Source organism: Pan troglodytes, chromosome 6 (genome assembly GCF_028858775.2).
Source record: "Pan troglodytes isolate AG18354 chromosome 6, NHGRI_mPanTro3-v2.0_pri, whole genome shotgun sequence".
NCBI lineage: Eukaryota > Metazoa > Chordata > Mammalia > Primates > Hominidae > Pan > Pan troglodytes.
Genome location: NC_072404.2, coordinates 56,253,727 through 56,281,124, shown reverse-complemented (window position 1 = coordinate 56,281,124; position 27,398 = coordinate 56,253,727). Strand labels below are relative to the sequence as shown.

Below are 27,398 nucleotides of genomic sequence, written 5' to 3'. Positions count from 1 at the left end.
GAGGTGACAAGCCCGGGGAGGAAAATCCACAGGCGAGAAGGTCGCAGAATGGAGAGATGGTCCTTCATGACTTCTTTGAGTCACCAGGTCCAGATTTCCCGCCAACCTCCAGTCTTCTTGTTATGTGATCTGATATCATTATTTACTGCAGAGGCCACTAAGTGGATGCTCTTACTTGTGTCTGAAAATCCAATTCACTAAATTAATCAAAATACGGCACTCTTCTTTTGAAACCTTGCTCCAGAACAAAGTGGAAGGTAATGATGGGGTGCTTTTCAAAGTTCCAGGGAGGTGTCCCTACACAGCAGAGAGCTGTCCAAAGGAATGTAGATGTTGGCTGCGGGGAGATCTGAGTTGCCGGACTCAGTCAGAACAGGTGTCCTCTCCCTTATTTTATCTTAAACATGCGTGTCATTTTTGCATGCTACTCTATGCGGTTCTTTCAGCCAGGGAACATTGCTGAGCACCCGCTCACGTGCTGTATGGAGCGCAGACTGCAGGGTGCGAGGGGCAGAGGTGAGATGTGCTAGGCCTGAATTCAAGAGGGGGCGCAGCCACAGGCCCCGCGATGCCGGGGTGGCCTCTTGTAACGACGTTTTAACTGCTGACCTAAGTGGATCCGCTCCTCTCCCGCCGCCCGCTCCCTGCCTGCAGCACAGGATGGCGGCTGGCTTTCCCGAGTGGGCGCAGGTGAGCCACGCTTTGCTCTCCCGGGTGGGCGCAGGTGAGCCATTGTTTGCTCTCCCGGGTGGGCGCAGGAGAGCCACGCTTTGCTCTCCCAGGTGAGCCGCGGCTCGCTCTCCCGGTGAGGGCAAGTGAGCCACGCTCTATGGGAATCCTTCGAATCTTCATTCAATTTCCATCGCCTCCTTGTATTTATTTGGGAGTACTTTTAAAAATGAAGCCTATGCACAATGATGTAATAAGCGTTCATACAACACCACTGGTCGGAGCTAGGGCCTAAGTGGCGGTGCCCGGGCCCAGGTGCCGCGCCCACGCCCCGCGCGCCGAACGCACGCACGCACGCACTCACGCACTCACGCACTCACGCACGCACGTACGGCGCGATCCCGAGGGCGACAGCAGCGCGCAGGCGCACGTCAGTCCCCGCGCTTTTCGGAGGCTGCCAGCGTCCCAGACCAGCCGCAGGTAGGATGCGGTGACGGGAGGCGGGGCAGGGGCGCTGCTGACCCCTGTGGAGCATCAGGGTTGGGGCGTAGGGGAGAGGCGGGCGTGTGCCTCTGGAATGCTGGGGGTCGCGGGGCGGCGACTTCGCGGGAGGCCGTGGGAGGCGGGAGCCAGGCAGTGGCTGTGCCCTTTTGCTTCTGTCTTAGCGGGAGGGTGGCTGACCCGCTAGCCCAGAACCAGACTCATCCAGGATTAGGAAGCTGGGGCCCGGCGTGGACGGCAGGCTCGGGGCCAGGTCTGCGGGAGGCTTCCTTTGGCAGAGCTTGTCCGGGGGCGGGGCCGCTTACCGCAGGCATTTACCGGGCCCAGCGGGGCTCTGGGCGCCCACAGCGGGGGTCAGTCAGTTCCCCTGTGACCCAGGCAAGCTCTTAATCTCTGTGATGAGAAAGAAGGGCTCATACCTTTCAGGGGTCATTGTGAGGAATCAGAAGAAGCAGTATTTTATAGAGTATTTTCTAAGTGCTGAGTCCTCTGTCTAGTGCTTTGCAGAATTAAAATACCTTGTCAGCTCAGTGATGTTGCTGCGCTTCTTTTATAGGTGAAAACCGGCAGAAAGACATTAAGAGATTTTCCTGCAGTCACTGCTGGCAGATGATAGAGCCAGGATTTGAAAGCAGGCAGCCTGGTTCCAGACCCTGTGCTCTTAACTCCCGTTTTGCATCAAGAATAGAATCCTATGAAAGGCTTGTACAGTGCTTGGTACTGAGTAGGCACTCCGTCAGTATTTTAGTAGCTATTATTCCAAAGGACACTGTATTCTAGGTAGTAAGACAATGTGAATGGAATGGAACACAATTCCTCCCTGCAGAAGCCAACTGTCTAGGAAGACAGATAATGACATTATTAAAATAATCAGAACATTGGCAAAATAAAGAAGATTGAAATGCAGTTCATATGACAGTGCTAATTAATCATACTTTTTAGATCTAGGAAAGGCCATGAAGGTTAAATTGACTTGGAAATGGTAAACAAGACAATGGTTGTGTCACTGATCGGTGATGGCCAGTTTTTGGTTATCCATATTTGCCATTTAAATGATTGAATTGAAAGGAAGAAGTAAGACTTGGAAGATGAATATTGAAGGAAAGGTGAAGATGGAAAAGAGAAGGGGGTTTATTCTGAGAACAGTGACTAGAACTCTGAGGTATGGTAGAAATTTCAGGATAACAGATGATAAAGGGGAATGAAGCCATGGAGAGGAAGAGAATGATAATATTAATTGTGAAAGTTTGTGTCAAGTGTTTTCCGAGTCACCTTTCTTTCAGTTTCTCATTTCCAGTATTGTATAAATGAGTTTAACATCAAAATGGTATAGTGAAAAAAAGGATGAACTGCTTGACAGAAGAGGTCAGATCTAGTTTTGACTCTAGCTTATTTAGCTTTACAGCTTTAAATAAATTACAGTGTCTTTAAAGCTCTGGATCTTAAGTTTTCTTATTGTTTTTTAAACAAAGATTTGTGAACACCTACTTACAATGTGACAAATGTCTTTGTAAGGCATTATGGGAGATAAAAGCTGCATTAAACCTGGCTGTTGTACTTACAAGTAATTTGGAAGGCAAAATTTCAAATACTTGAACCTAAAGTAGGGTTTCTTGGTTTTCATTTAATTGAAATACTGTTAGGAAACAAAAAATTTTTCATAAATTTTTCTTGTGGATATGTAAGTAAATTCTATATATCTAGCAATATGATACATCTGTAGTTCTGTTTAAAGGTAACAATGTGAGGAAGCTTATGCGAATAACTTGACAGAAGAAATCTAAAGTAAAAGCATTTTCCCAGTAGGCTAGCTTGTTCTCTTATTTCATTTATTGTAACAGTTTCACTTTTTAATAATTATGTGAAATTAGGAAACAGAGATATTCTAGGGCATTCTGTTTAGGGTGATGAACTTATTCATGAATGTTATTAAAACCATTTAAATATGCCATAGTTTAAATTTGTGATCCATGCTGTTCAATCTGTGACCTAGGATAGCAGCATCAAGGAGCATTGTGTACATGCAGAAGTGCACAGTACCTGGAGTGAAACTGCTTGTGTTCGATTTCTGATACCATTCATAACTGGCTGTGTGATCTCAAGTAAGTTCTTTAAGTCTCTCAGCCTCGGTTTCTACATTTGTGTGATAAGGATAATGATAGTTTTCAGATTATTTTCATAGTCATTGCTTGATTTGATTCTTCCAATGGTTCCTCTCACTTTGCAGATAGGAAAACTGAAGAACCAGCTGGGCGCGGTGGCTCACGCCTGTAATCCCAGCACTTTGGGAGGCTGAGGCGGGTGGATTACCTGAGGTCAGGAGTTCAAGACCAGCCTGACTAACATGGCGAAACCCCATCTCTACTAAAAATACAAAAATTAGCCAGGGGTGGTGGCGGGTGCCTGTAATCCCAGCTACTTGGGAAGCTGGGGCAGGAGAATCACTTGAACCCGCGAGGTGGAGGTTGCAGTGAGCTGAGAGTGCCACTGCCCTCCAGCAGCCTGGGTGACAGAGCGAGACACTGTCTCAAAAAAAATAAAAATAAAATAAAAATAAACCATCAGTGATAGTAAAAAGCTCACTTAAGCTCATTCACCTAGTTTTATAGATCAGACTTAAACCTCTTGTTTATTTTGTTTTGCTTTATGTATCTATAGTTCCATTGTTTTTAAAATTTAAAATTAATTTTAAACCTTATGAATGCTTTCCCTACAGATAAAATTATGTAACTAAAACAATTTAACTCATATAAATTATTATTTAATCAAGTCCTTAATTTTGAAGACTTCATATTGATATGTCTTGAATACTTGAAATCTATAGTTAACTAGATATTTCTCTTATAACCTGTCCTTATAAATCTACATTATAAATAAAAAGTCCAGTGTCCCTTCCTTCAGATTAGCAGAAGTTTCAAAATTATATTTAAAGTATTGCCTTTGTTTTCCTTCATACTGATTTTCATTTTTATTGTTTGTTATAGAACCTCTAAAATGCAGACCTCCAGCTCTAGATCTGTGCACCTGAGTGAATGGCAGAAGAATTACTTCGCAATTACATCTGGCATATGTACCGGACGGAAGGCAGATGCATACCGTGCACAGATATTACGCATTCAGTATGCATGGGCAAACTCTGAGATTTCCCAGGTCTGTGCTACCAAACTGTTCAAAAAATATGCAGAGAAATATTCTGCAATTATTGATTCTGACAATGTTGAATCTGGGTTGAATAATTATGCAGAAAACATTTTAACTTTGGCAGGATCTCAACAAACAGATAGTGACAAGTGGCAGTCTGGATTGTCAATAAATAATGTTTTCAAAATGAGTAGTGTACAGAAGATGATGCAAGCTGGCAAAAAATTCAAAGATTCTCTGTTGGAACCTGCTCTTGCATCAGTGGTAATCCATAAGGAGGCCACTGTCTTTGATCTTCCTAAATTTAGTGTTTGTGGTAGTTCTCAAGAGAGTGACTCATTACCTAACTCAGCTCATGATCGAGACCAGACCCAAGACTTCCCAGAGAGCAATCCTTTGACACTCCTTCGGAATGCCCAGCCACCTATGGTGACTAACACTGCTAGGACTTGTCCTACATTCTCAGCACCTGTAGGTGAGTCAGCTACTGCAAAATTCCATGTCACACCGTTGTTTGGAAATGTCAAAAAGGAAAATCACAGCTCTCCAAAAGAAAACATAGGACTTAATGTGTTCTTATCTAACCAGTCTTGTTTTCCTGCTGCCTGTGAAAATCCACAGAGGAAGTCTTTTTATGGTTCTGGCACCATTGATGCACTTTCCAATCCAATACTGAATAAGGCTTGTAGTAAAACAGAAGATAATGGCCCAAAGGAGGATAGCAGCCTGCCTACATTTAAAACTGCAAAAGAACAATTATGGATAGATCAGCAAAAAAAGTGCCACCAACCTCAGCGTGCATCAGGGTCTTCATATGGTGGTGTAAAAAAGTCTCTAGGAGCTAGTAGATCCCGAGGGATACTTGGAAAGTTTGTTCCTCCTATACCCAAGCAAGATGGGGGAGAGCAGAATGGAGGAATGCAATGTAAGCCTTACGGGGCAGGACCTACAGAACCAGCACATCCAGTTGATGAGCGTCTGAAGAACTTGGAGCCAAAGATGATTGAACTTATTATGAATGAGATTATGGATCATGGACCTCCAGTAAATTGGGAAGATATTGCAGGAGTAGAATTTGCTAAAGCCACCATAAAGGAAATAGTTGTGTGGCCCATGTTGAGGCCAGACATCTTTACTGGTTTAAGGGGACCCCCTAAAGGAATTTTGCTCTTTGGTCCTCCTGGGACTGGTAAAACTCTAATTGGCAAGTGCATTGCTAGTCAGTCTGGGGCAACATTCTTTAGCATCTCTGCTTCATCCTTAACTTCTAAATGGGTAGGTGAGGGGGAGAAAATGGTCCGTGCATTGTTTGCTGTTGCAAGGTGTCAGCAACCAGCTGTGATATTTATTGACGAAATTGATTCCTTGTTATCTCAACGGGGAGATGGTGAGCATGAATCTTCTAGAAGGATAAAAACAGAATTTTTAGTTCAATTAGATGGAGCAACAACATCTTCTGAAGATCGTATCCTAGTGGTGGGAGCAACAAATCGGCCACAAGAAATTGATGAGGCTGCCCGGAGAAGATTGGTGAAAAGGCTTTATATTCCCCTCCCAGAAGCTTCAGCCAGGAAACAGATAGTAATTAATCTAATGTCCAAAGAGCAGTGTTGCCTCAGTGAAGAAGAAATTGAACAGATTGTACAGCAGTCTGATGCGTTTTCAGGAGCAGACATGACACAGCTTTGCAGGGAGGCTTCTCTTGGTCCTATTCGCAGTTTACAAACTGCTGACATTGCTACCATAACACCGGATCAAGTTCGACCCATAGCTTATATTGATTTTGAAAATGCTTTTAGAACTGTGCGACCTAGTGTTTCTCCAAAAGATTTAGAGCTTTATGAAAACTGGAACAAAACTTTTGGTTGTGGAAAGTAAGTGGGATACTTGGAATCAAGGCATCTCTGTAGTACAGTCTTCTTTATTTTTTAGCATAGAAAGTTGGGGATGTGTTAATTGTGTTTTTAAGAATATATTCTAAATTCTGTACTTCAAATAATAGCACAGATTTTACATCTGATTGACATAGTGTATGTTAATGTAAGTTTTGCTTTCCAGTGATTACCTGATATGTAAGCCTATTTGAACAAAGTGAGAATGAACTTTTGTTTCTAAGAAGTCTTTATCTTGAAGCTATGTAACATGAAAAGTGAGCTCAAATTTTTTTTAGTTGAAGATTACATATAAAGTTGTGTCTGAATAATATTCATCTTTTATTGAAGAAAGTGCCTTCTGATGGCCACATAATTCTTAATGTCAGCTAGTATAATGGTTTACATTTGGACAAAGTATTGCTTAGTGTTATTTAAGTAGATTTAAGATCTCAAAGCTAAAGTGCCAATTTTTACTTTCTTCAGCCAATTTGTTACCTCTTTTATGGTTTTTAATTTTTATCAGGACTAACATTTTCAGAAATAGCAAGGTGTGATCTAGTATTAGATTCACAGAACTGAAAGGTTAATTAAGAATGTTGGTTATTTTCACGGGAGCGTGTGATATTTAACATTAATATTTTATTTGACACTACTGCCTGTAATACTGCTCTCTTTCAAAAATAAGTTTTCAGATTTTTATAACAGACCCATTTTGTTTTATGAAACATGTTCATTACAGAAACATGAGAAAATAGAGATAAGTAAAAAGAATAAAAGTCACTATTATTCTACCACTTTGCGGGACACACTATTAATATTTAAGCATAGATTCTTCCAGATGTTTTGTTTTATACAGCAGTAGGATTGTATAATGTATTCTCTCTTGTAGCCTATTCTTCAAAGCGTGTCTTCACTTTCCATGTTAACATAAATGCCCTTTTATGATTGTCTAGGATTCCATGGATGGATGGACTATAATTGAGTCATCTGGTAGAGCGCATATAGGACAGGACGCTAGGTTGTTTATCTTTTGTTTATTGTAAAGGAACTATGTGGGATGCATTTGGTTATCTTTTTAAAAAATGTATAAATTTCTTGAGTAATTCTTGGATTAAAGAATATGCACTTTTTAAAGCTTTTGGTTTCCATTCTAAATTGTCCTCTTGAAAAAGTAGTTCCTGTGTAAAACTCCATCTGCACTGAATCAGAGCTATGGCAGCATTGGGCAGTAGGCAGTTTTGGTATTTGTTGGCATTCTTTTTGCATTTATTCAAAAAACTGAAGGTACTGAAGGTAGAGCAATGAACAACACAAATATCCTTGGTCTCGTGGAGGTTACATTTAAGTTCTAATGTTTTCTCTTGTGAACAGTGCAATTTGAAATGACAAATTGAAACACTTTTAGTTGTTGAATTTAGACAGTTTGTGTATATAGTTTAAATTTTTATTCTTGGTTTGCCTTCTGTTTTTATGTTAAAAGATTGTTGCAATTTTTAGTTTTTCCCTTTGTAATATGTGATTGTCTTTCATTAGAATTCATTTTTTGTTTTGTTTTGGTTATTTTGAAACAGTCTCGCCGTGTTTCCTAGGCTGGAGTGCAGTGGTGTGATCTCAGCTCACTGCAACCTCTGCCTCCTGGGTTCCAGTGATTCTTGTGCCTCAGTCTCCCTTGTAGCTGAGACCACAGGTGTGCACCACCACACCCAGCTAATTTTTGTATTTTTAATCGAGATGGGGTTTCACCATGTTGCCCAGGCTGCTCTCGAACTCCTGGCCTCAAATGATCCACCCACCTCAGCCTCCTGAAGTGTTGGGATTACAGGCATGAGCCACCACGCCTGGCCTTTTTTATTAGAATTTGGACGTTAAACTTCTTGTCTTCAGTTCTTAGTTATATCTTTTAACATCCTAAAACATTCCACAATATTCATTACTGTCTTTATCCCTTTCTATTTCTATATAAACAGCACTATAAACTTGGTTTCTTTGGTATTGATGTCAAGGAATTCTCTAGTTTTTCTTTCTTGGTGTTTAATTGCAGATCACTCCCACCTTCTTGGGTCTAGCTATTTAGATTTATCAGCATTTGCCCTCTAGCTGTTAATGTTTTATTTAGCTCTGAAATTTGGTCTTAATATTTATTATCAGTTTTTTTCAGTTACAGCTTCTGCCAGCCCTGACTTTAAGCTCCCTTGATCACCAGCCACAGGGCCACTTCTTTCTATGGAGTTTAGAAATTGTGACAAGGAGAGAAAGTCTAGTTGGTTTAGCTCATCTTGGATTAAGCAGAGCCCATGTCTCTCTTGTTAGCTCAAGAAATGGTGTTTCCTGAATTAAGGTCTACTCTGTTAAATAAGAATCTAAACCTGAAAGGAATAGTCAGGATATTTTAAAGCTGGAAAGAAAATTTGAGCTGGGGAGTCAACTGTTGTTTCTACGTTATACCACAGAGAAGCATTCTTTGTCTCAACACTTTGTGATTTTGAGTGTTTCTGAAGCAGTTGGATAGGAAGCTTACTGAAACTTTAAGATTGCTTACTCTCGCCACATGCGATTGTCTTCATTGAATATAATAATCTTGGATTAAATTATCTCGAGTGTGGCACTGCCCTGTCTTTAGCTATTGTTTCAGAAACATGAATGCTAGCCTGATATTTAATGTCTTCAAAAATTACATTCCCTTAGTAGAAATACACATTTTACTAAACATGTCACTTGGTTATGGTATTAATGCTTAACAATTTTGATGTGAATATGGTAATTCTAATTTATGATTTCAGGCCTTCTTAAATCTTTATTATACATCTAATAATAATATATGATCCTTGTGATATGTATTCATTCTGTGGTAAATTTCTAATTTTTCTGAAATTTTAACTCATTTTCTCAATTCTAAAATATCTCTCAGGTGTGCCTTTCATATTGACAAGCTGGTCTTAATGGAATCATAGTCTAAAGATCATGGGCTGTGGAGCCAAATAGACCTGTTGAATTCTGGCTCTGTCATTTACTGGTGACTGTTGGTTACTTAATTATTCAATCTCAATTCTAAAGTGAGAATAGTTTATACCTGTCTTGTTGGAGAGAGAAGATTAAATAGTAAAATACAGATTTAAAAGGCCTGGTTCATGTTTTATGATTGTGCATCTTCTTTGAATCTGCCTTGATTTTGCTCTTGTTGCTGTGAAGGATCTTTTCAGCTATTTTGTGTGGTTGTCCTAGCTCATTCTGCTTAGTGTTTGTGGTATTTGCATCATATTATTAGAGATCATATGCCATCTGTCTTTAGTTTTGTGGAAAAATTCTAATTCCAAAGAAATATCTCTTAGTTATGTTTCTCCTTTTCTACACTTTAGAACTTTTTTAAAGGTCTGTCCCAGATTATTATTTTTCTCTACTCATGCTTATATGTTATTTATTGGTCTCCATTGTTACTCCCCAGTGTTTTTTTAAGGGACACTTTACAGCCCACCTTTAGGGTTCTGATTAAAAGAAAGGATTCTATCAAGGTCCATGGCAAAAGGACAGGTTGGATAAAGATAACATCTTTTAACTTCCTTCTTATATTCCTAGTTCTTGACCTCAGTTGGGGAGCTGGTGGTGAGGGAGCACATTTTAAACAGTTTAAGCAGGTGAGGCCATCTTGAAGGTTTGCCCCAGCAGCCTGGGTGAATGGAGGGAGTCTTGGGAGAATAGATAAGATGCAGTCACCACTTTTAACTCTTGCCCTTAAAAAATACTTTCACAACATGGCTTATAATGGAAAGAGCATTAAAATGGACATTAGAAAACTGCCAGTGATTCTAACCTTAGAGAGTTTGTACAGACTCCATAAGATTTGTTTTTTTAGTGATAAAGGGAAATTGTACTGGTCATTCCTTAATAACACATCCAGATTTCTCTTATCATTTACCAAAAATTTATGAATTTGAGAATTGCTTACACAGTATCAGGTGTTGGGTACTGGGAGGTACAAAACAAAGTATAGTCAGGTAAGGGCTAACTGTATTACTAATTTGGCTCATTATAAAAACAACGGGAAAACATGAAGAGAGGGCTTTATTAAGGAGTTAAGTCAGCATAATGGACCACTTAATATATAATAACCACTTAAGGGAAAAAGAAAAATTAAGAAGTCCACATAAGGTGGTGTTTTATAAAGGCAAATGCTGTGGTTAAGGGCACTTGGGCCATTGGTGTTTTGTGACAGCTGGGCTCAGGCATCTCAACAAGCAGCGGTGTGCGTGCTGACAAACAGGGCCTGCCACGGCCAGTGAAACACAGCTATTAGAGCTCTCTCAATCCATTTCTGCTCAGAAATGTAGAGATGGCGGGGAAAACGTAGCTAAGTCCCAGGTTCCTCGGATATGGTGAGGGCAAGCACTCCCATACTACAACAACCTGTGCAGTCAGTAAGTCCAGAGCAGAGGCCTTGTCTCCTCCTTTGCTCACCTTCACTCACTGCCCTGAACTGTCAGGCCCCATTTCTCATCCCCATGTATGATGAAGCCATGCAGTCCCAGAGAGGGAGCCATCAGCGCTTGGTAGTCTCATGCTTTAGTGTCAGAGTTTCACCTTACCTTTTTATCCAAGAAATGCATGCAGCTCAACTTTCCCTTAAAAGGCTTCTAGGAAAAAACTACCCCAGCATTTTTTTTCCCTCAGAAGAATATATTAGCTTAATAATAAAAGGTATAGTAACAAACTTTCCATTTAAAATAGTGGCCTAAGCCACAAATTTACCTTTCCTGCCCGTATGTGCAAAATTTTCATTGAAATGAAAAAAGACACACTAAGAATAAACCCAGTGTGATGTTGGAAAAGAGAGAAGGTTACCATTTTCAAATACGACAGGTGTTTCTGGAGGTCACAAGGCAAATGGTACTGGGTTGTTGGAATCCCTGAGCTAAATAATGGCTGTGAAAACGCCAGATGAGATTGGTTATCTCAGCAGTGCCTGGGCTCTACCCCTAGCTTAGGCAGCAAAATAGGCTGTGGGCCAGTGGTCTGGTATCTGAAAGGATTGCCAAGACAAGCCTTGCGGAGCTCATGCCCAACTGTTCTTGTGGAGCCACTGGGAAGTGGAGTTCCCTAAATCAGGGGGAGTCATTTACAGTCGCCTGGCTTTTGTGGGCCCTGCAGCCTGAGAAGTGAGTCAGGATGGCAGGTACTTCGTTGCCAAGTTAGACAGAAGCACAAGTATTTGATGAAGCAGTGGAACTTCTTGATGTAACTAACTCCTGTCTCGGTAACTTTTTACCTACTTCCACGTTTTTTTAAGGGTCGACCCCTACTTCCTACAGTTTCTCTATATCCTTGCCACTGACACATGCAGGCTTACGCCGAGACATAGAGGAGGTCTTGCTCACGCCACAGTTAACACATCTCTATCCATGGCTGGGCAATATGAAAGACAATTGCTAAGGAAGCTTTCTCCTGTCAGCATACTGATCACTTTTAAAGTATAACTTAACATTACTTCCCCTTGTAAAAATCCTCCAATAGATTCCCATCTAAATGAAAATAAAATCCAAATTCCTTCCTAGAGCCAAATATCATTTCTCTTCACTCTCCTTTCTTACTTTCCTTCATCCCACTGGATCTTAAGGTGCAACAAACATGTTTCTCATATAGAAAGTGTGGTAGGCAGAATTCTGAAAGATGTTCCTCCAAGAGACCCATCCCCTGCTTATTCAGTCAAATCTAGGTACTGCTGGGAAGGGACTTTGCAGAGGTAATGCGGTTACAGACCTGCAGATAGGGAGGTTATCTTGAATTATTTGTGTAGGGCCAATCTAATTTCATAAGTCCTTAAAAGCAGAGAATGTTCTCTGGCTGGTTAGAGAAGAGGAGGGCTAAAGAGGCAGAAGAAAGATGTGGCAGAGAGGACGTCCAAGATTCCGAGCATGAGAAGGATTTTCTCTGAAGTTGCAGCTCTGTGAATCAGGAGCCCATGCACGGAGGCTGGAGAGAAGTCTCTAGGAGCTGACAGGAGCCTCCAGACAATAGCCAACAAAAACCAGAGGTGTCAGTCCTAGAACTGCATAGAAGGGAATTCTGCCAGCAACCTAAATAAGCCAGGAAGCCTCACCCACAGGTTCCAGATGAGAATCCAGGCCGGCTGACACCTTGATTTCAGTCTTATGGGACCCAGAGCAGAGAAACTGGTAGAGACTCCTATACTTCTGATGTACAGAACTGTGGGGTCATAACTGTGTGTGGTTCTAAGCTGCTAAGTTTATGGTAGTTTGTTACAGCAGCAATGTGGGGTAGGGAACATTACACTGTTCTTTGAGTGTGGAAAGCTCTTCCTTACAGCTGCTTCTTCAAGTTAGTAAAATATAATTTCTCCAGCAAGACCTTCTTTGACCACTGGGGAGATAGCCTCCACTAACTTCCAACACGTGCATGCCATCACTATCATATTATCCTACATTTTTTATTGGTAACTGTTACTAACTGAAAATACTTATGCTTACTGTCTTTGTCTCTAATCCTATTTCACACCCATTAGAAAGTTCTTTATAGCTAGGGACTTTATGTGCACTTCACAACCATGCAAGATTCATGAGACTTCTGAAAAACCCAACATCATGAGAGGCACCCAGAGAAGAAGCAGAGTGATTCCCATCAAAGAAAACCATTGATTCAGGAGACTGAGTAGAGCTTTAGAAAGTCTTGATCCCAGAAGACATGGTAGCCACCAAATTAAAATAGGCAGCTATTGTATTAGTATATTGTTACATAACAATATCACCACAAACTTAGTGACTTTAAACAACACACATTAATGACCTTGTAGTTTCTTTCAGGCTTAGCTGGGTCCTCTGCTTCAGGGACCCACAGGGCTGCAATGAAGGTGTTGGTCAGGACTGTGGTCTCATCTGAGGCTTGTTGGGGAAGGATCCACTTCTCAGCTCACATGGTGGTTGGGCAACATTCAGTTTCTTACAGATGGCTGGACAGAGGGCCTCAGTTCTTGCCATCTGTTGGCTGGAGGTTGCCCTCAGTTCCTTGCCATGTAGGCATTCCAGTGTGGCTGCTTGCTTCCTCAAAGCCGGCAGGGGAGAGAGCCTTTCCAGTAGCACAGATGTTACTATCTTCTGCAATGTAATCACACAGGCAACACTTTGTCATCTTTGCTGTATTCTGTAGGGTGAGAGCAAGACACAGGTCCTTCCCACTCTTAGGGAAGGGTATTAAAAATGACAACTACCAGGAGGTAGGGATCATGGAGCCTGCTTCAGAATCTATCACAGCTGTGAAATAAAGGCCCAGGAAACAAGAATTCTAATGGTTAAAATAAAAATCTTAGTGGAAGAACTGAATTTTTAAAATGGAAAGGGCTGAAACAAGATAGTTAAAAGGAAGAATAAGCTGTGGAATTATTTTACAATCTTCAGCAGACAGAGCTAGAGTGAGGAGTTAAGTAGTATGACAGATTCCAGGTAACTAATATCCATATAATGGGGAATCTATAGAAAGTAAAAAGGAGAGAGGTAGATGATATTTGCATTATTAAGAGCAGATAATTCTTCTGAGTGAAATACATAGTTCATATCAAAAGCATCTACTGAGTGTGTGGTGTTATATATATATGTAGGTTTTTCATCCAGGGTTCTTTGGCTCATAACTCCCACAGCCCTTATACAGTCTTGTTATAATGTTGGATGTGTTAGGCCTCAGGTAGGCCTCTGGTGTTCTGCCCTCCTTCCACTCTAATATTCTCCCACCTTTCTGATTGTGGGTCTTAAGACTCAAAATTCCAAGAGGACAGGGTTCAGAGAGCTTCCCAATAGCTGAACATGTGGAGGTTCCGGGAGAGTGGTGTGCCCAGGGAGGGCATGGAAGCTCCAAGCCTCTTCCCCCATACCTTGCCCTAGCGTTTCTTCGTCTGTATTTTTTCCAGTATAGAGCAATAAACCGGTGAACTAAGTGTTTCCCTGAGTTGTATGAACTGCTCCTGCAAATTTATTGAACCCAAAGAAGGGGTCATGGGAACTTTGAAGCTGGTTGGTCAGAAGTTCTGAAGGCCCGGACTTGGCGACTGGTGTGGAGGGGCAGTCTTGGGGACTGACCCCTCAGCCTGTGGGATCTGACACCATCTCTAGGTAAATAGTGTTGGAATTGAATTAGAGGACATCCAGCTGGTGTCTGCTGATGAGTGTATGGGGAAATAACCCATATTTGATCACAGAAGTCTTCTGTGTTGATGATTGTTGTGTGAGAGTAGAGGAAAAGTGTGGTTAGAGGGAGTTTTCTCTAAACAGTGTTAAGCAAGAATTGGGGATGGACTGAGACATACCTTGGTAAAGTCTCTGGGGAAAGAGAGCAAGAGAGCACAACCAAACAGGCAATCTATAAAAGACTAAGAATCAGAGTGTCAACTAAAGTGTCAAAATAACATTAAATGCTGGAAAGTAACGGGGCTGAGTGCAGTGGCTCACGCCTGTAATCCCAACACTTTGGGAGGCCAAGGTGAGAGGATCACTAAAGGCCAGGAGTTTGAGACCAGCCTGGGCAACATAGTGAGACATCCATCTCTACAAAAAAAAAAAAAAAAAAAAAAAAAAAAAAAATTAGCTGAGTATGGTGGCATATGCTTGTAATCCCAGAGACTCGGGAGGCTGAGGTAAGAGAATCACTTGAGCCTGGGAGTTCAAGGCTGCAGTGAGTCATGAATGCACCACTGCATTCCAGCCTGGGTGACAGAGTGAGACCCTGTCACTAAAAAGAAAATAATAATAATAAAACAGTGCTCACAAAGTTCTGGAGGCAAATAATTTTGAGATTAGAATTGTAGATCTAAGATGTCAAATGGGCAACTACAGTAAATTCTTGTTTAGATACAGTGGACCCCCAAATTATCATATATTCTTTCTGGGGAAGAAAGAGGAAAAGTCCCCTGAAGGATGCCTTAGGCAAATGAGAAATGAATCAGGATAAGGAAGTTAGCAAAAGGGAAGCTATAGTCCATGCCAAGCCACCATGAGCAAAGGAACCAGCAAACCCTGTGACTAAGTCTAAATAATTTTTGACAATGTAGTTGCACAGTTTAATACAACTGTTAAAATGAATGCCTGAAATAAAAACATAACATTAAAAAAATCCAAAACTAAAATTCCAGAAGAATTTCAACAAACAGGGATAAAAGATAAGAAAAAGAAAGCAGCTGCTCACATTTTATTGTGTTATGTTTTGTTTGAGGGAGTTTGGCATATATTCAGGTAAGTCTTGATGTTGAGAGAAAGTATGTAGGTTCAGGCTTAGGACCGGGGCATTGAGGCTGACAGGTGGGGCCCATGGCAGGCACAGGGTGTTTGAAGTGAAGCCTGTGGGGTGGGTTGGGGTGTGTCAGGCTCTGGCCACATAATAGCAAGGGCAGAAGGCAGTCAGAAGGCCATGGGGTGAGGACATTGCAGGGAACCCTACTCAAGCCATGTGCTTTATCCACTAATATTTTTAAAATTTATGTATTTATTTTTATTTTTATTTATTTATTTTTTGAGACAGAGTCCCGCTCTGTTGCCCAGGCTGGAGTGCAGTGGTGCGATATTGGCTCACTGCAAGCTCCGCCTCCCGGGTTCACGCCATTCTCCTGCCTATCTCCCGAGTAGTTGGGACTGCAGGTGCCTGCCACCAAGCCTGGCTATTTTTTGGTATTTTTAGTTGAGACGGGGTTTCACCGTGTTAGCCAGGATGGTCTCGATCTCCTGACCTCGTGATCCGCCCGCCTCGGCCTCCCAAAGTGCTGGGATTACAGGCATAAGCCACTGTGCCCGGCCTATTTTTTTATTTTTAAAGTATTTTTATATGGAATACTTCATGAATTTGCATGTCATCCTTGCTCAGAGGCCATGCTAATCTTCTCTGTATCATTCCAATTTTAGTATATGTACTGCCAAAATGAGCACATCCACTAATCTTTTAGAACAGTGACTAAGCAAACAATAAGATCACATTTTTTCCTAAAAGGATGATATTGTCAGGAGGCTTGGATGTTACTCTTCATAGAGGACAACAATAACAATAAGAAGTCAGGATTTTAGAGTAATATATCTATGGAGCACAGGAGTAGTTTAGTGTAATTTATCAACTGCAAGGGCTCTGAGTAGTTAGAAAACAGGAATAATATGGTACAAAAACAAAGTAAATCCAGACTCAGAAATTCAGCCACTGCTCCCATTACTGAGCCCTATCATGAAGTTGGAACATATGATAATAACTAAATCGAAAAAAGGCAGCTACCATTTTGCCATGAAAATGACTTCAGTAGACATTTGTCTCATTAAAGAGAGGATACTCCCTCCTGTTTTCAGCAAATTACTGCTGAAATCCTTTGGACTGAATTAAACTAGGCAGACCTGGAACTGTCACAGATGTTGCCAAGACAATTATTGGAACTCCAAGAAAATGATAATTAACATATTACCTCTGAATAATGAGAACCACATATGAAATTTTAAACCTGGTAGCCATATTAAAATAGTAAAAGGAACCAGGTGAAATTAATATCCTATTTCAACAGGTAATCAATATAAGAATTGTTTATGAGATACTTTATATAAATTTTTCTTCTTCGTATTGAGTCTTTGAAATCCGGTGTATATTTTGCATTTAAAGCACATCTCAGTTCCACCTCACCATAGTTCAAGCGCTCAGACAGTCACATGAGACCAGAGGCTGCCACGTTGGACAGGGCAGATCTAGACCAGTATAGCATCCGTGACCATGTCTGTAATTAAGGCTGTTTCCTTTACAACTCTGTGCTGTATATCTGCAGGCAGCCTTTTGAACTGCAAAATAATTTAATTTTTATACCTTTAAGGTAAAAGTTGAGAATCTGGTGCTTCACAGAAACAGACTGGCTTCTGCTCTTTAAGAGCCTCACATCCTGTTACCCCAACATTGCCACAGATTTGGATACTGATCTTTAAAAACTCTTAGCCTTCATTGTTAGGCATTTTGCTGCAGTTCAGGCTCATTCCATTATCTAAACTCATGTGGTGCAAATTATACCATAAAATTATTTTCAGAGGAAAAGTTTAAAAAGTAATATTTTATTAATAGTTACAAATAATTTAGAAGTACTACATATTGAAGAGCAAAAGAACATAAGGCTATAAAAAAAATAGAAAGCTTGGAATAGTGCTATTATTGATAGATGTTTTTACTGAAAAATGTCCCTGAAGTTGTTGATACTGAAGTTTGAAACTCACAAAATAATGTGTTTCTAACATTGCCTTTTAATTTACTGTTTGTGTTATGCCTGTTTAATACTTGAGGTAGATAGATGACTTTGTATTAATAAATGATCATCAGGTGTTTTACATGCTCACTTTCATTTAAATAAAAAATTAGTATTCAATCAGTATTGCTAAAACATCTAACTAAACATATGTAACATGTGAATATACATATATTTAAATTTGTGTATATAATATAAATTAAGATCAAAACAAAACATATATATATGTATTTGTTTATGTCTAAAATGTAAGTGTAACTGTTAGTAAAATAGAAATAGGACATAGATCAGAAATAGGATATGAAGCTTCCAAATCATAAGAGAAAAAAACAAAGGAAACCCAATTCATGAAATTGAGAAAAAAATGTTTAAAGGTGAAGAGAAACTAATAAAAGCTTAATAAAGAGAAAATTTTAAATAAGATGTCAGGAAAAAGAGGAAACATTTCAGGATTCATAACAAATGCAAAAACTTCCTTGATTAATAAGCATAGCCTCCTAAATTAGGTAAAAAGGCAAAGTTTAATTACATTATCTTTATAAAATGAAATAGAAATATTGAAAATAGAGGAATAGAAATATAAACAGGAAAGTGCCAACAAAGATCAGGAACAGGATTATTAATACCAGAAAAAAGAGGAATCAAGGTAAAAAGCAATAAACTCGATAAAGAAAAATATTTTATACTGTTAAGAAGTTTTTGCCTTTATATCCATCATAAACCTTTACACATTGAGCTAAAAGTATCCAAACAGAAAGAAAATACCAGTCACAGATGTTTACACATTGAGCTAAAAGCATAAAAATGTAAATTTAAAATTTAAAAATTATTAAAATACTAGCATAGCATTTGGAAATAGTGACATTACCCAGTGTTGGCAAATATTTGGAGAGTAGGATCCTGGCATCCACTGTTGTGGAATGTGGATAAACTTAGCCTTTTTGGAAAGGAATCTGGTAATATCCGCCAAAAGTGATTCCACTTCTAGGAATCTATACTACATAAATAAGTTCACTGAGACATTTTCATATGTAAAAAATAGATGGCTTAAATATCCATCAATGGAAGATAGCTGAATCTGTTCTATGATCTGTGCAGTGGGTTTTAAAAATCAAGTCAATGTATGTGCGCTGATAGGGCAAGAGCTCCAAGTTCTATAATTCAATGAAAAAAGCAAGGTGCGCATAGTCCATGTACTTATATATGTAAGTAAAGGAATGTGAAAAAGCTCCAAAAGGGCATACAATGACAGTTAAGAGTGTTTACCTCTCTGGAGGTATGTGTTGTGTGAGGGAGGAAGATTTCCATATTTGACTTCACTCACACACAATATGGTTGTTTTGTGTACAATGACTATCTACTCTTTTATAATTTAAAAAACTCAAATACTATTTTTAAAGTACTGAACATAGCTTTCTTAAATAATTAAACTTTTTTTTTTCAACTGGCGCCATTAGGTTTGTTTGGAGAGGCAAGTGGTTAAGAATTGAAAATCCCTATTACGAATTCCTCTCAGAAAACATCATGCATGCATTGCATTTAGGAAATGGGGCTGAAAAGACAATGACCAAACAGAAAATGAATCTTTAAAAAACAGATTGAAAGTCTCCATGTTTTACACACATGTAAGATTGTATTTAGAAGTAAACCTCTCAGAATCAGAATCCTTAGCAAATAGTCATTCATCCAACTCCAAATTGAGCAAACTTATTGAAATTGCTTTAAAAAGCAGTTGTGAGGCAAATACGGATTTCATCTGCATGTTAAGAAACCAAACGTTCAGAAACCCATTTTACAAAGGAATTTTTGAGCAAGCAACATATATGCATAACATTACATCTGTGACCACAGAAGTGGATAAATTCTATTTTATCGGAGTTTGGGATGCAGAGAATGTTGAGCTCTCACATCTGGAAAAAATAGCATGACTATATACATGCTTCTGACCTGGTGGAACAATGCAACCCCCAAGTGCATGATAAGCATCTGGAGGCATAATTTCACAAAATACAGAAAATTGCTGTAAAACCAGGGCATGATTGCAATTTAAGGGAAATGGTGCAGATAAATCTATTTTAATGGATAAGCTTAGTAGATGCAAAATAAATATGTCAGCACTTCATTATTTATTCGTTTCAACTGATCTAAATTAGAGTGGAAAATGCACATAATATCCACTTTAGAATTGTACACATAGAAATGAAAAAAATATTTTTCCTAGGCCTTTTTATTGCTTTGGAAAAACTTAATCCTAGTCGAGCCTTAATTTCAAAGCCTCTCTCTGAGTGTCTTTTTCAATTCCACTGCATAATCTATTGAGCACCTTTTTGTGTCAGGCATTGCCTAAGCAGTCAAGTTGCTCGCCACTGAATGGAGTTCACAAATTCCTTTTTGTTCTGGTGAGGCTCGTTTGACATGGTAGAGTTGGTTATTTCATTCACCATAAAATAAGTTAGGGAGACTGAACAGAGAGATCCCCACCTGGGATCACTGCCAGACAACAGGGCAGTGATGTCAGTGATGATGAGCCCAATCTGAGTACCCTGCCAAGGCTGTGATACCTTCCAACCTGGCAAGTTTTGGTTTATTGGCAGTGGTACTGAGGCAGGCTTGTCTTTCTGGCAGCCTGTGCAATAAACTTTATTACTAAGGATCTCCTAAAATTATACCCAAATTTAGGAATCAAGTCATAGATATCTAGTTTCAGAAATGAGGAATCCAATATAGTATTTTCTTTATTTAATTAAAAATGCTAATTGATGTAAGCATAGTAGGTACTATGTAATGTTCTAGAGAAAATATGACATTTTTTTAAAAAGCAGGGAAAAATCTTCCCTGGTAACATGATAAATGATGCTATCAGCTTAAGATTAGTTATTAACTTTAAACGGGAGAAAATAAATGAACAAAGATAACTTTGCGTAAGAAACAAAAACACATTTTCTGAGGTAACCATAAAATTTTGTACAGGCCCAGGGTCAAAAAATAAAACACCCCAAACTGGCTCTAAAAAGTACTAGAACTCAACAATCTCTGTGTTCCTTGTCTCTTCTTCATGTTCCCTGTGTTTTAATTAATTAATTTTTATTTATTTTTTTGAGACAAAGTCTTGTTCTGTCGCTCAGGCTGGAGTGCAGTGGCGCGATCTTGGCTCACTGCAACCTTTGCCTCCCAGGTTCAAGCGATTCTCCTGCCTCAGCCTCCCAAGTAGCTGGGACTACAGATGCCCGCCACCATGCCCAGCTAATTTTTGTATTTTTAGTAGAGACAGGGTTTTGCCAAGTTGGCCAGACTTATCTCGAACTCCTGACCTCAGGTGATCCGCCTGCCTCGGCCTCCCAAAGTGCTGGGATTACAGCCTATGTTTTATTTTTCATAAAGATAATGTTCTCTACTTTTTACTATAAAGTCAATAAAATATTTCATTGAATAAATAATAAAGCAAATAAATAACAAGTAAATAACATTAAATAAATATTTATTGTCTTTTTAAAATAAACAACTACAACTCAGAAAATTTATGTTTATGAAATCTCACCTTGAGACTACAGTGAAAAGTTTCCTTATGGATCTCTGCAGTATGCTTCCACCACAGATTCTTCTAAAGATTAGAGCGATCTTAATTTAAACCAGATTTAACGCATATAATAAAAGTTTAATTATTGTAATATATACTCATTGAAGAAAATCTGAAAAGTTCACAATGCAAAATGGAGAAGAAAACAGACACAATTCTACAACTCAGAATGTTCTGGTGTATTTATCTCCTAATCATCCTTTCTGTTTACACACACAAACACATAGCATAATATATTTTAATAAAGCTAGAATTACACTGTAGATACAATCATCATTAAAACATCTCTATGTACTATATGCAGAACTCAACATTCCTAATAACTCTTCAGGGGTGCATAGTTTTCCATTGAGTGGGTGTACCATGCTTTCTCAACTGGTCCCTGGATGTTCCACTGTTGTAGAGGACAAGATCTTTAGGTGTTGAGAAAATTCTTATAAGAACAGCAGAGAACCATATGGGCTTAAGAGAAATAAGGAGTTGATAGCCTTAACAAGACCTCCAGAAGTTTATTTTTGTTAGCACCTTAGTTCCTGGGTGTTTTCTAGGGATCAGCAGCACCCTCATCACTGGAGACCCAGCCCAGGCCCACTGCCTCAAGGATCTGCATGTTAACAAGATCCCCCTGGTAATTCCAGTGCATGTGACAGTGTGAGAAGCTCTGGCTTCATGCAACAGAGGAAAGGGTGTAACTAGAAAACTCTCAGCAATATTTCAAAATAGTACAAAAAGCAGCCTATGGGTATGATTCTTGAAATCATTTCAAGTCATAATATTGTTCACAAATACATCAGGCTAAATTTAAGAAATGGGATTTGAGGTTTGGAACAACTCAGAGTAAAGTTAGGTTGAAATAGAAGCGATAACCATCTCGGAAGTAGATTTTTTATCAGTCAAACCTTCAAATCTGTGTTTTGTGATTTCTTTCTTTCCATTTAGAAAGACTTCTCCTAGCCAGGGGTGAGATATCCTGTATATCTCTTGTATTTAAGTTCCCACCTTTTTGTCTAGATATCTTTTGTGTTTAATATGATGAGGCACTAATTGATTTTTTTCTAGTAGCGTACTGATTTTAAAGAATCATGAATTGCATAGTTATGCTTTTTCCTGTTTGTTTTTTATCTACTTGTTCTTTTGAATCAGCTCTCAAAGTGTGGTTCACAGATCTCTGTGTTCCTTAAGCCCCTTTCAGGGGATATGCAACGTTAAAACCCAGATATTACTTGCTTTCCCCTGTGTTCATATGCACAGTGATGGCGAAAAAGCAGTGGTGGGTAACACTGCTGGTGCCTGAATCACCACCGTGACTCCACACTATGCTGGTAGCCATTGTATTTCTCATTGCAACACATTCCCAGTTTTTTAAAAATTCCGGTTTTACTTAAGAATATCCTTGATGAAGCAGTAGAAGTTGTTAGTTTTTTTTTAATAATCTCAATCCATGAGTAAACATCTGGTATTTTGTGAGACGAAATGGGAAGTAGACATAAAGCAAATCTATAGCATATCACAGTACCTGTTTTCTCGAGGCAAAGCACTTGAACAATTATTTGAATTACAAGCTAATCTAGCCACTTCTTTGATGAAACACCATTTTTACTGAAAAGAATGACAGGTACACTATGTTTATTCACACTTGTGTTTTTGGCAAAGATTTTCTTGTAAGTGAATGGCATGAGCCTGTCACTTCAAGCAGAACAACTGAATATTTCTTCAAAATATAAAATTTAAGTTTCCAAAGAAGAATTGGAATTTTAGGAAGCTTTTCATTGTGAGCAGCTTCCCAATACTTCAGGACATTTCTGATGAGATTAGCGGTGAACAGATTTTGATGTGGCCTCTACAATCCCTGCTTCCTGGGGTTCACACCTTTTGACAGTCCCTCTCTTGAATGGGGTGGATACTTGTGACTTTCGTCTAGACTACAGCATGCAGCAAAAGTCATCGGCTGTCAGTCCCATGATTGTGTTGTCTAAGACTTGATCTTGCTAGAACATTCACTCTCACTCTCCCGCTGGCCTTGAAGAAGCAAGCTGCTGTGTTGTGAATTGCCTGCTGTGAGAGCCACAAGGTGGGACAGCCTCTAGGAGCTGAGGGCCACATCCGGGCAGCAGGGAGCAAAACCCGGAAATTTTCAGTCATATAATCACAAACAAATGAATTCTGCCAGCCACCCGAGTAAGCTTGGAAATGGAGCCTTTCCCAGTTGATCTTCCAGAAGAGAATGCAGCCTGAACGGCACCTTGAATGCACCCTGGTAAGACTCTGAAACAGAATCCAGCCAGGCTATGTCTAGACTCCAAACACATAGACACTGTGTGATTTTAAGCTGCTAAGTCGGTGGTAATTTGTTATGTAACACTAGATAACTAATACAGATTTTGGTATCTAGAAGTGGTTGGGGGCTGTCACAAATCCCTACAAATGGGGCAGTGGCTTTGGAAGCAGGCCATGGTGGGGGGCTGGAAGAATTTTGAGGAGTGTAATAGACAATGCCTAAAGAATCTTGGACAGACTGTTATTAGCTATGGAGACTTTGGCACTGTCATTGGGATCTCTAAAGAAAAGGGGGAGCACGTTATTAGATACTGGAAGAAGCAGAATCTTATTATATAGTGGCAAAAAGCTCAATGAAACTGTCTCCTGAAATTCTATGAAAAGCTGAACTTGTAAATGATTAACTTAGCTATATAGTGAAAGGGATTTTCAAGCAAAGTGTTGAAGGTGCTGCCTGGTTTCTTTTTGCTGCTTATAGTAAAATGTAAGGGCATAGGTATATTGACAGAATAACTGTGCATAAAACAGAACCATGACTTGAGGACTTTGAAAATTCTTTAGCATCACCAAATGGCAATGATGCCAACATGAAGAGATTTTATTGTCAGGAAAATGTACTCTGGGAGAAAAGCAGAGGGTGTAACTATACAACCATTTGCCAAAATCTTAGAAGGAATATAAGCTCAGAATATTCACTCACACAAAATACCTTTCAGTGCTTCACAGACCCTCTCAATAAATTAGCGGGCCTCTGGGAAGCTTAAGGGCACTATCTGTCTTTCATGCCCAGGGGGCCAAGGTGGAGGAGGTATTATTACAAAAAGGTCTGTGGATGTGACTTGTGTCCAATGGGGTGAACCCATTAAAATCCACAGAAAGCCCATAGAATATTTGAGAAAACTGTTTCAGCAGAAACATCACAAGCTTAGACTAATGGGGACAGACAGAGTAAAACAAAAGGCCACTTCAGACTCCCAAATTCTACTGGCAGGACAAAGGCTGATAAAACTTCTCACCTGCAAATGCCTTTTAGGAAAATGGAAGGATGACCCAGAGGGCAGCGTTAAAACTCAGAAGGCAAAGCCGAGAGCCACAGGTCATTTATTCTAAGGGCTTAAAGCTTAATCAAGAAACCCAACATTCTCCTGCCTGGATTTCAGAACTGTAATGGATTGGTGACTCTTTTGTACGTCCCGGGTATGAGAATGTGTATAGCTGTTATCCTCTGCCTGTCCACCTGTGTGTACAGGGTGAGATGGGGGCAGATCATTCTTTTCTTTTGTTCCCCAGGTCCACAGATCAAGGGAGGGTGGGCCCCAGGAACTATACTTATCTGGACCTGGACTTGATGATAAGATTGTGGACTTTGTGCCGACACCTGAATGGGCAGAGACACTGGGGAACCTTGGGAAGCATGAATGTCTTTTACATGTGTCATGGATGTGAATCACTGGGGGCCAGAGGGTGGACTCTGGCAGACTCTAAGGTGGTCCCTGCAAACCTTGCCTTCTGTTCATGTTTCTGTGTAATCTCCTCACCTTGAGGGTGTTTGGAACTTGGGACTTTCTGCTAATGAACAGAATTTAGAAGTGATAGGGTCTCACTTCTGTGACTAATTTACCAAAAGACTGTAGCTTCTGGCTTGTTCATCCTCTCTTGCTCTTTCACTCACTCTGATTCGCACCTGCTGCCATAATGGGAGCTGCCCTGTGGAGAGGCCCATGTGGCAAGGAACAGAGGGAGGCCTCGGGCCCAACAATCATAAAATGAACTTAGAAGTGAACCCTCAGCTAGTTGAGTCTTCAGATAAGACCTCAGCCCAAGCTGAGGCCTTGTGAGACACCTTGAGCCAGAAAACAAAGCTAAATGCACCTAGATTCCTGACCCACAGAAATGGTTAGATAATAAATATCTCATGTTTTAAACTGCTAAGTTTTTGAATAAATTTTATGTAGCAGTAAATAGTAAGGCCAGTAAAATATTTCTAGCACACTTGAGTTTGTGGCCCAAAATTCAAACATACTGCCCTATTTGTGAGTTCACTGCTAACCATATGTATTTACCCCTAAAAATCTCATAGTGAAAGAAAGACATGGTTTACCTCCATAGATTCCTGAGTGTCCTTCCAATAGCTATTGTTTGTGTGAAAACTTAGAGATCCTACTGCTTATTGGAAACTTGCTAGTTCATGCACCTTTTTTTGTCTGATTAAAATATCTCCTGCCTTCTTCATTTTAAAATATTTTTTTATTTTGAAAATTTCAGACACAGAAGTTGCAAATATAAGACGGAGTTCTTTAGTACCCTTCAGCCACTTGCCCCCAGTGATAACATTGTACACAAGCATAATACATTATCAACATCATCTGATTCCTTTTTTGAATAGAAAAACAATTCTATTTGGTAGATCTACTAGTAGGCTTTCACCCTACATGGAAAGTCTTTCTTATATTGGAACTTTTCAAGAAATGTGGCTGCAGATCTATCTAGTACTATCTAGAGGGCAGGGCCCTCAGATCCCGACCCGCAAAATGAGCCTCAGTGGGAATCTATACTTGCCAACCAACATGAACATGGCAATAAAATGATCCATTCGTCAGGGCCTTGACGAGGCCTGCGCCCCAGAGGGCGCTCAGCTCCCAAGCTGCTGAGAGCTTTGGGGGGTAGCAGGTGTGGGGAGCAGGTGGCTCTACCAAAATAACAGCAGCAGCAGCAACAGCAACAATGACAATAGACAAAGTAGAGTCCCAGGAAGAAGGGAGGCACTGTTATTTGAATTACATTACTAAAGTGATAATAAATGTCACTTCAATAATGTGTCCAGTGATAATAAATGCCACTTCAATAATGTGTCCGTGGACATTCTAAGCATCAGACTTCATGTGAGCATGACTGTAGTTCTTTCAGCTAAATTACGGATTCTCTTTGCTTCACATCTCTCACGATAGGCAAACAAGCTTAACCATAATTTCCAAGTTTAAAATCCTATAGAGATGTTTCACTTAAGATTAAGCATGTTTTCAATCTCACCAGCACAAACTCTGGCAAAAACACAATGAACAGTAACTGTGGCAAAGCAAAATAATTAGATACCATTAAGGAAATAATCTACTTAGAAGATGGGTGATAACAATTTTTTCAGATCCAGCTGTGGCTGTGCTGCCTAACGTAGCAGCTGCTATCCACGTATGGCTATTTAACATAAATCTATTAAAATTAAATAAAATTAAAAATCTGTCCCTCAGTTGCACTGGCCACATTCAGGAGCACACGTAGCTAGTGACTTTCATACTGGGCAGTACAGATATAGAACATTTCTTTTACCACAAATAATTTTCCTGGACAGCATCAACTTGCAGGATGCAAGAATCTGAAAGGGGCTAAGAGAAAAGAAAAAATAACAAGGCACATGAAGTGAGATATGAAATGCAGCAGAGCTCTCTCAATATCATTAAATGTCAGAATATTTAGATGTATATTATCAGATAACTCACCAATTATCTCAGCAAAAATTTTTGAATAATCTTCGTTTCCCCACTGATATTTCTAATGCCTCCTTTATTAGTCTTAGGGGACTCTGGGCAATCCCACCCTTTGGCAACTGGAATCGTGGCCACTCGCTATGTGAACATTTTTCTTATTTGAAGGAAAGATGGACTCGGAATGCTGCCACTAGGAAAACATGGCACAATGAGCCCTGGGTGGTTCTCGTCACAAGAAGCCCTTTTGTATAGCGAAAATAATATGATCTGATATGATACCTGATATGACATGCCACAGGGAAGACTGTTTGAATGACAGGTTCAGCACAGGGACTCTGTACTGCCAGCATTTGCCCACAAAAAGGACAGACTCTCCCCTTCGAGCTTCTGGGCAAGGCAAGAGGGTGGCACTGCTTCCAATTCTCCCTCAAGTGTGTGGGCTCAGGACCCTCTCATGAGATGCCAAAGCACAGTCAACACCAAGCTGTGGAGTTTAACAGACTTTGTAGAAATTCTATGGTTCATAGAGATAAGTTATTATGCATTCAATGGAAACCATAAAATGATATAGGACATAATACTGTTCCTCAAGTTAACTGACCACAGACTGGAAGGGAGTCTCCCAGAGG

At 39.9% G+C, this 27,398-nt stretch overlaps 1 protein-coding gene and 1 non-coding gene across 5 annotated transcripts; one reads left to right on the top strand and one right to left on the bottom strand.

Annotated features, from left to right (window-relative positions):
- The first annotated feature begins 1,025 nt into the window (after positions 1-1,025).
- FIGNL1 (fidgetin like 1) lies at positions 1,026-7,319 on the top strand. Of its 4 annotated transcripts, none has more exons than XM_063815376.1 (4): positions 1,092-1,149; positions 1,727-1,887; positions 3,164-3,272; positions 4,155-7,319. In XM_063815376.1, the coding sequence occupies exon 4, from the start codon at positions 4,165-4,167 to the stop codon at positions 6,187-6,189; it is 2,025 nt and encodes a 674-aa protein (XP_063671446.1). In that variant the 5' UTR covers positions 1,092-1,149; positions 1,727-1,887; positions 3,164-3,272; positions 4,155-4,164; the 3' UTR covers positions 6,190-7,319. The 4 variants fall into 4 exon arrangements, with proteins under 4 accessions (XP_009451332.2, XP_016812965.1, XP_063671446.1 ...); XM_063815375.1 differs by having other exon boundaries at positions 1,100-1,149; positions 1,727-2,332; XM_009453057.5 differs by lacking the exon at positions 1,727-1,887 and having other exon boundaries at positions 1,026-1,149.
- An 8,673-nt stretch (positions 7,320-15,992) lies between these two features.
- Positions 15,993-16,099, bottom strand: LOC112209984 (U6 spliceosomal RNA). Its single transcript, XR_002944954.1, has one exon. It is a non-coding gene; the product is annotated as a U6 spliceosomal RNA (small nuclear RNA).
- Between the last annotated feature and the right edge of the window lie 11,299 nt (positions 16,100-27,398).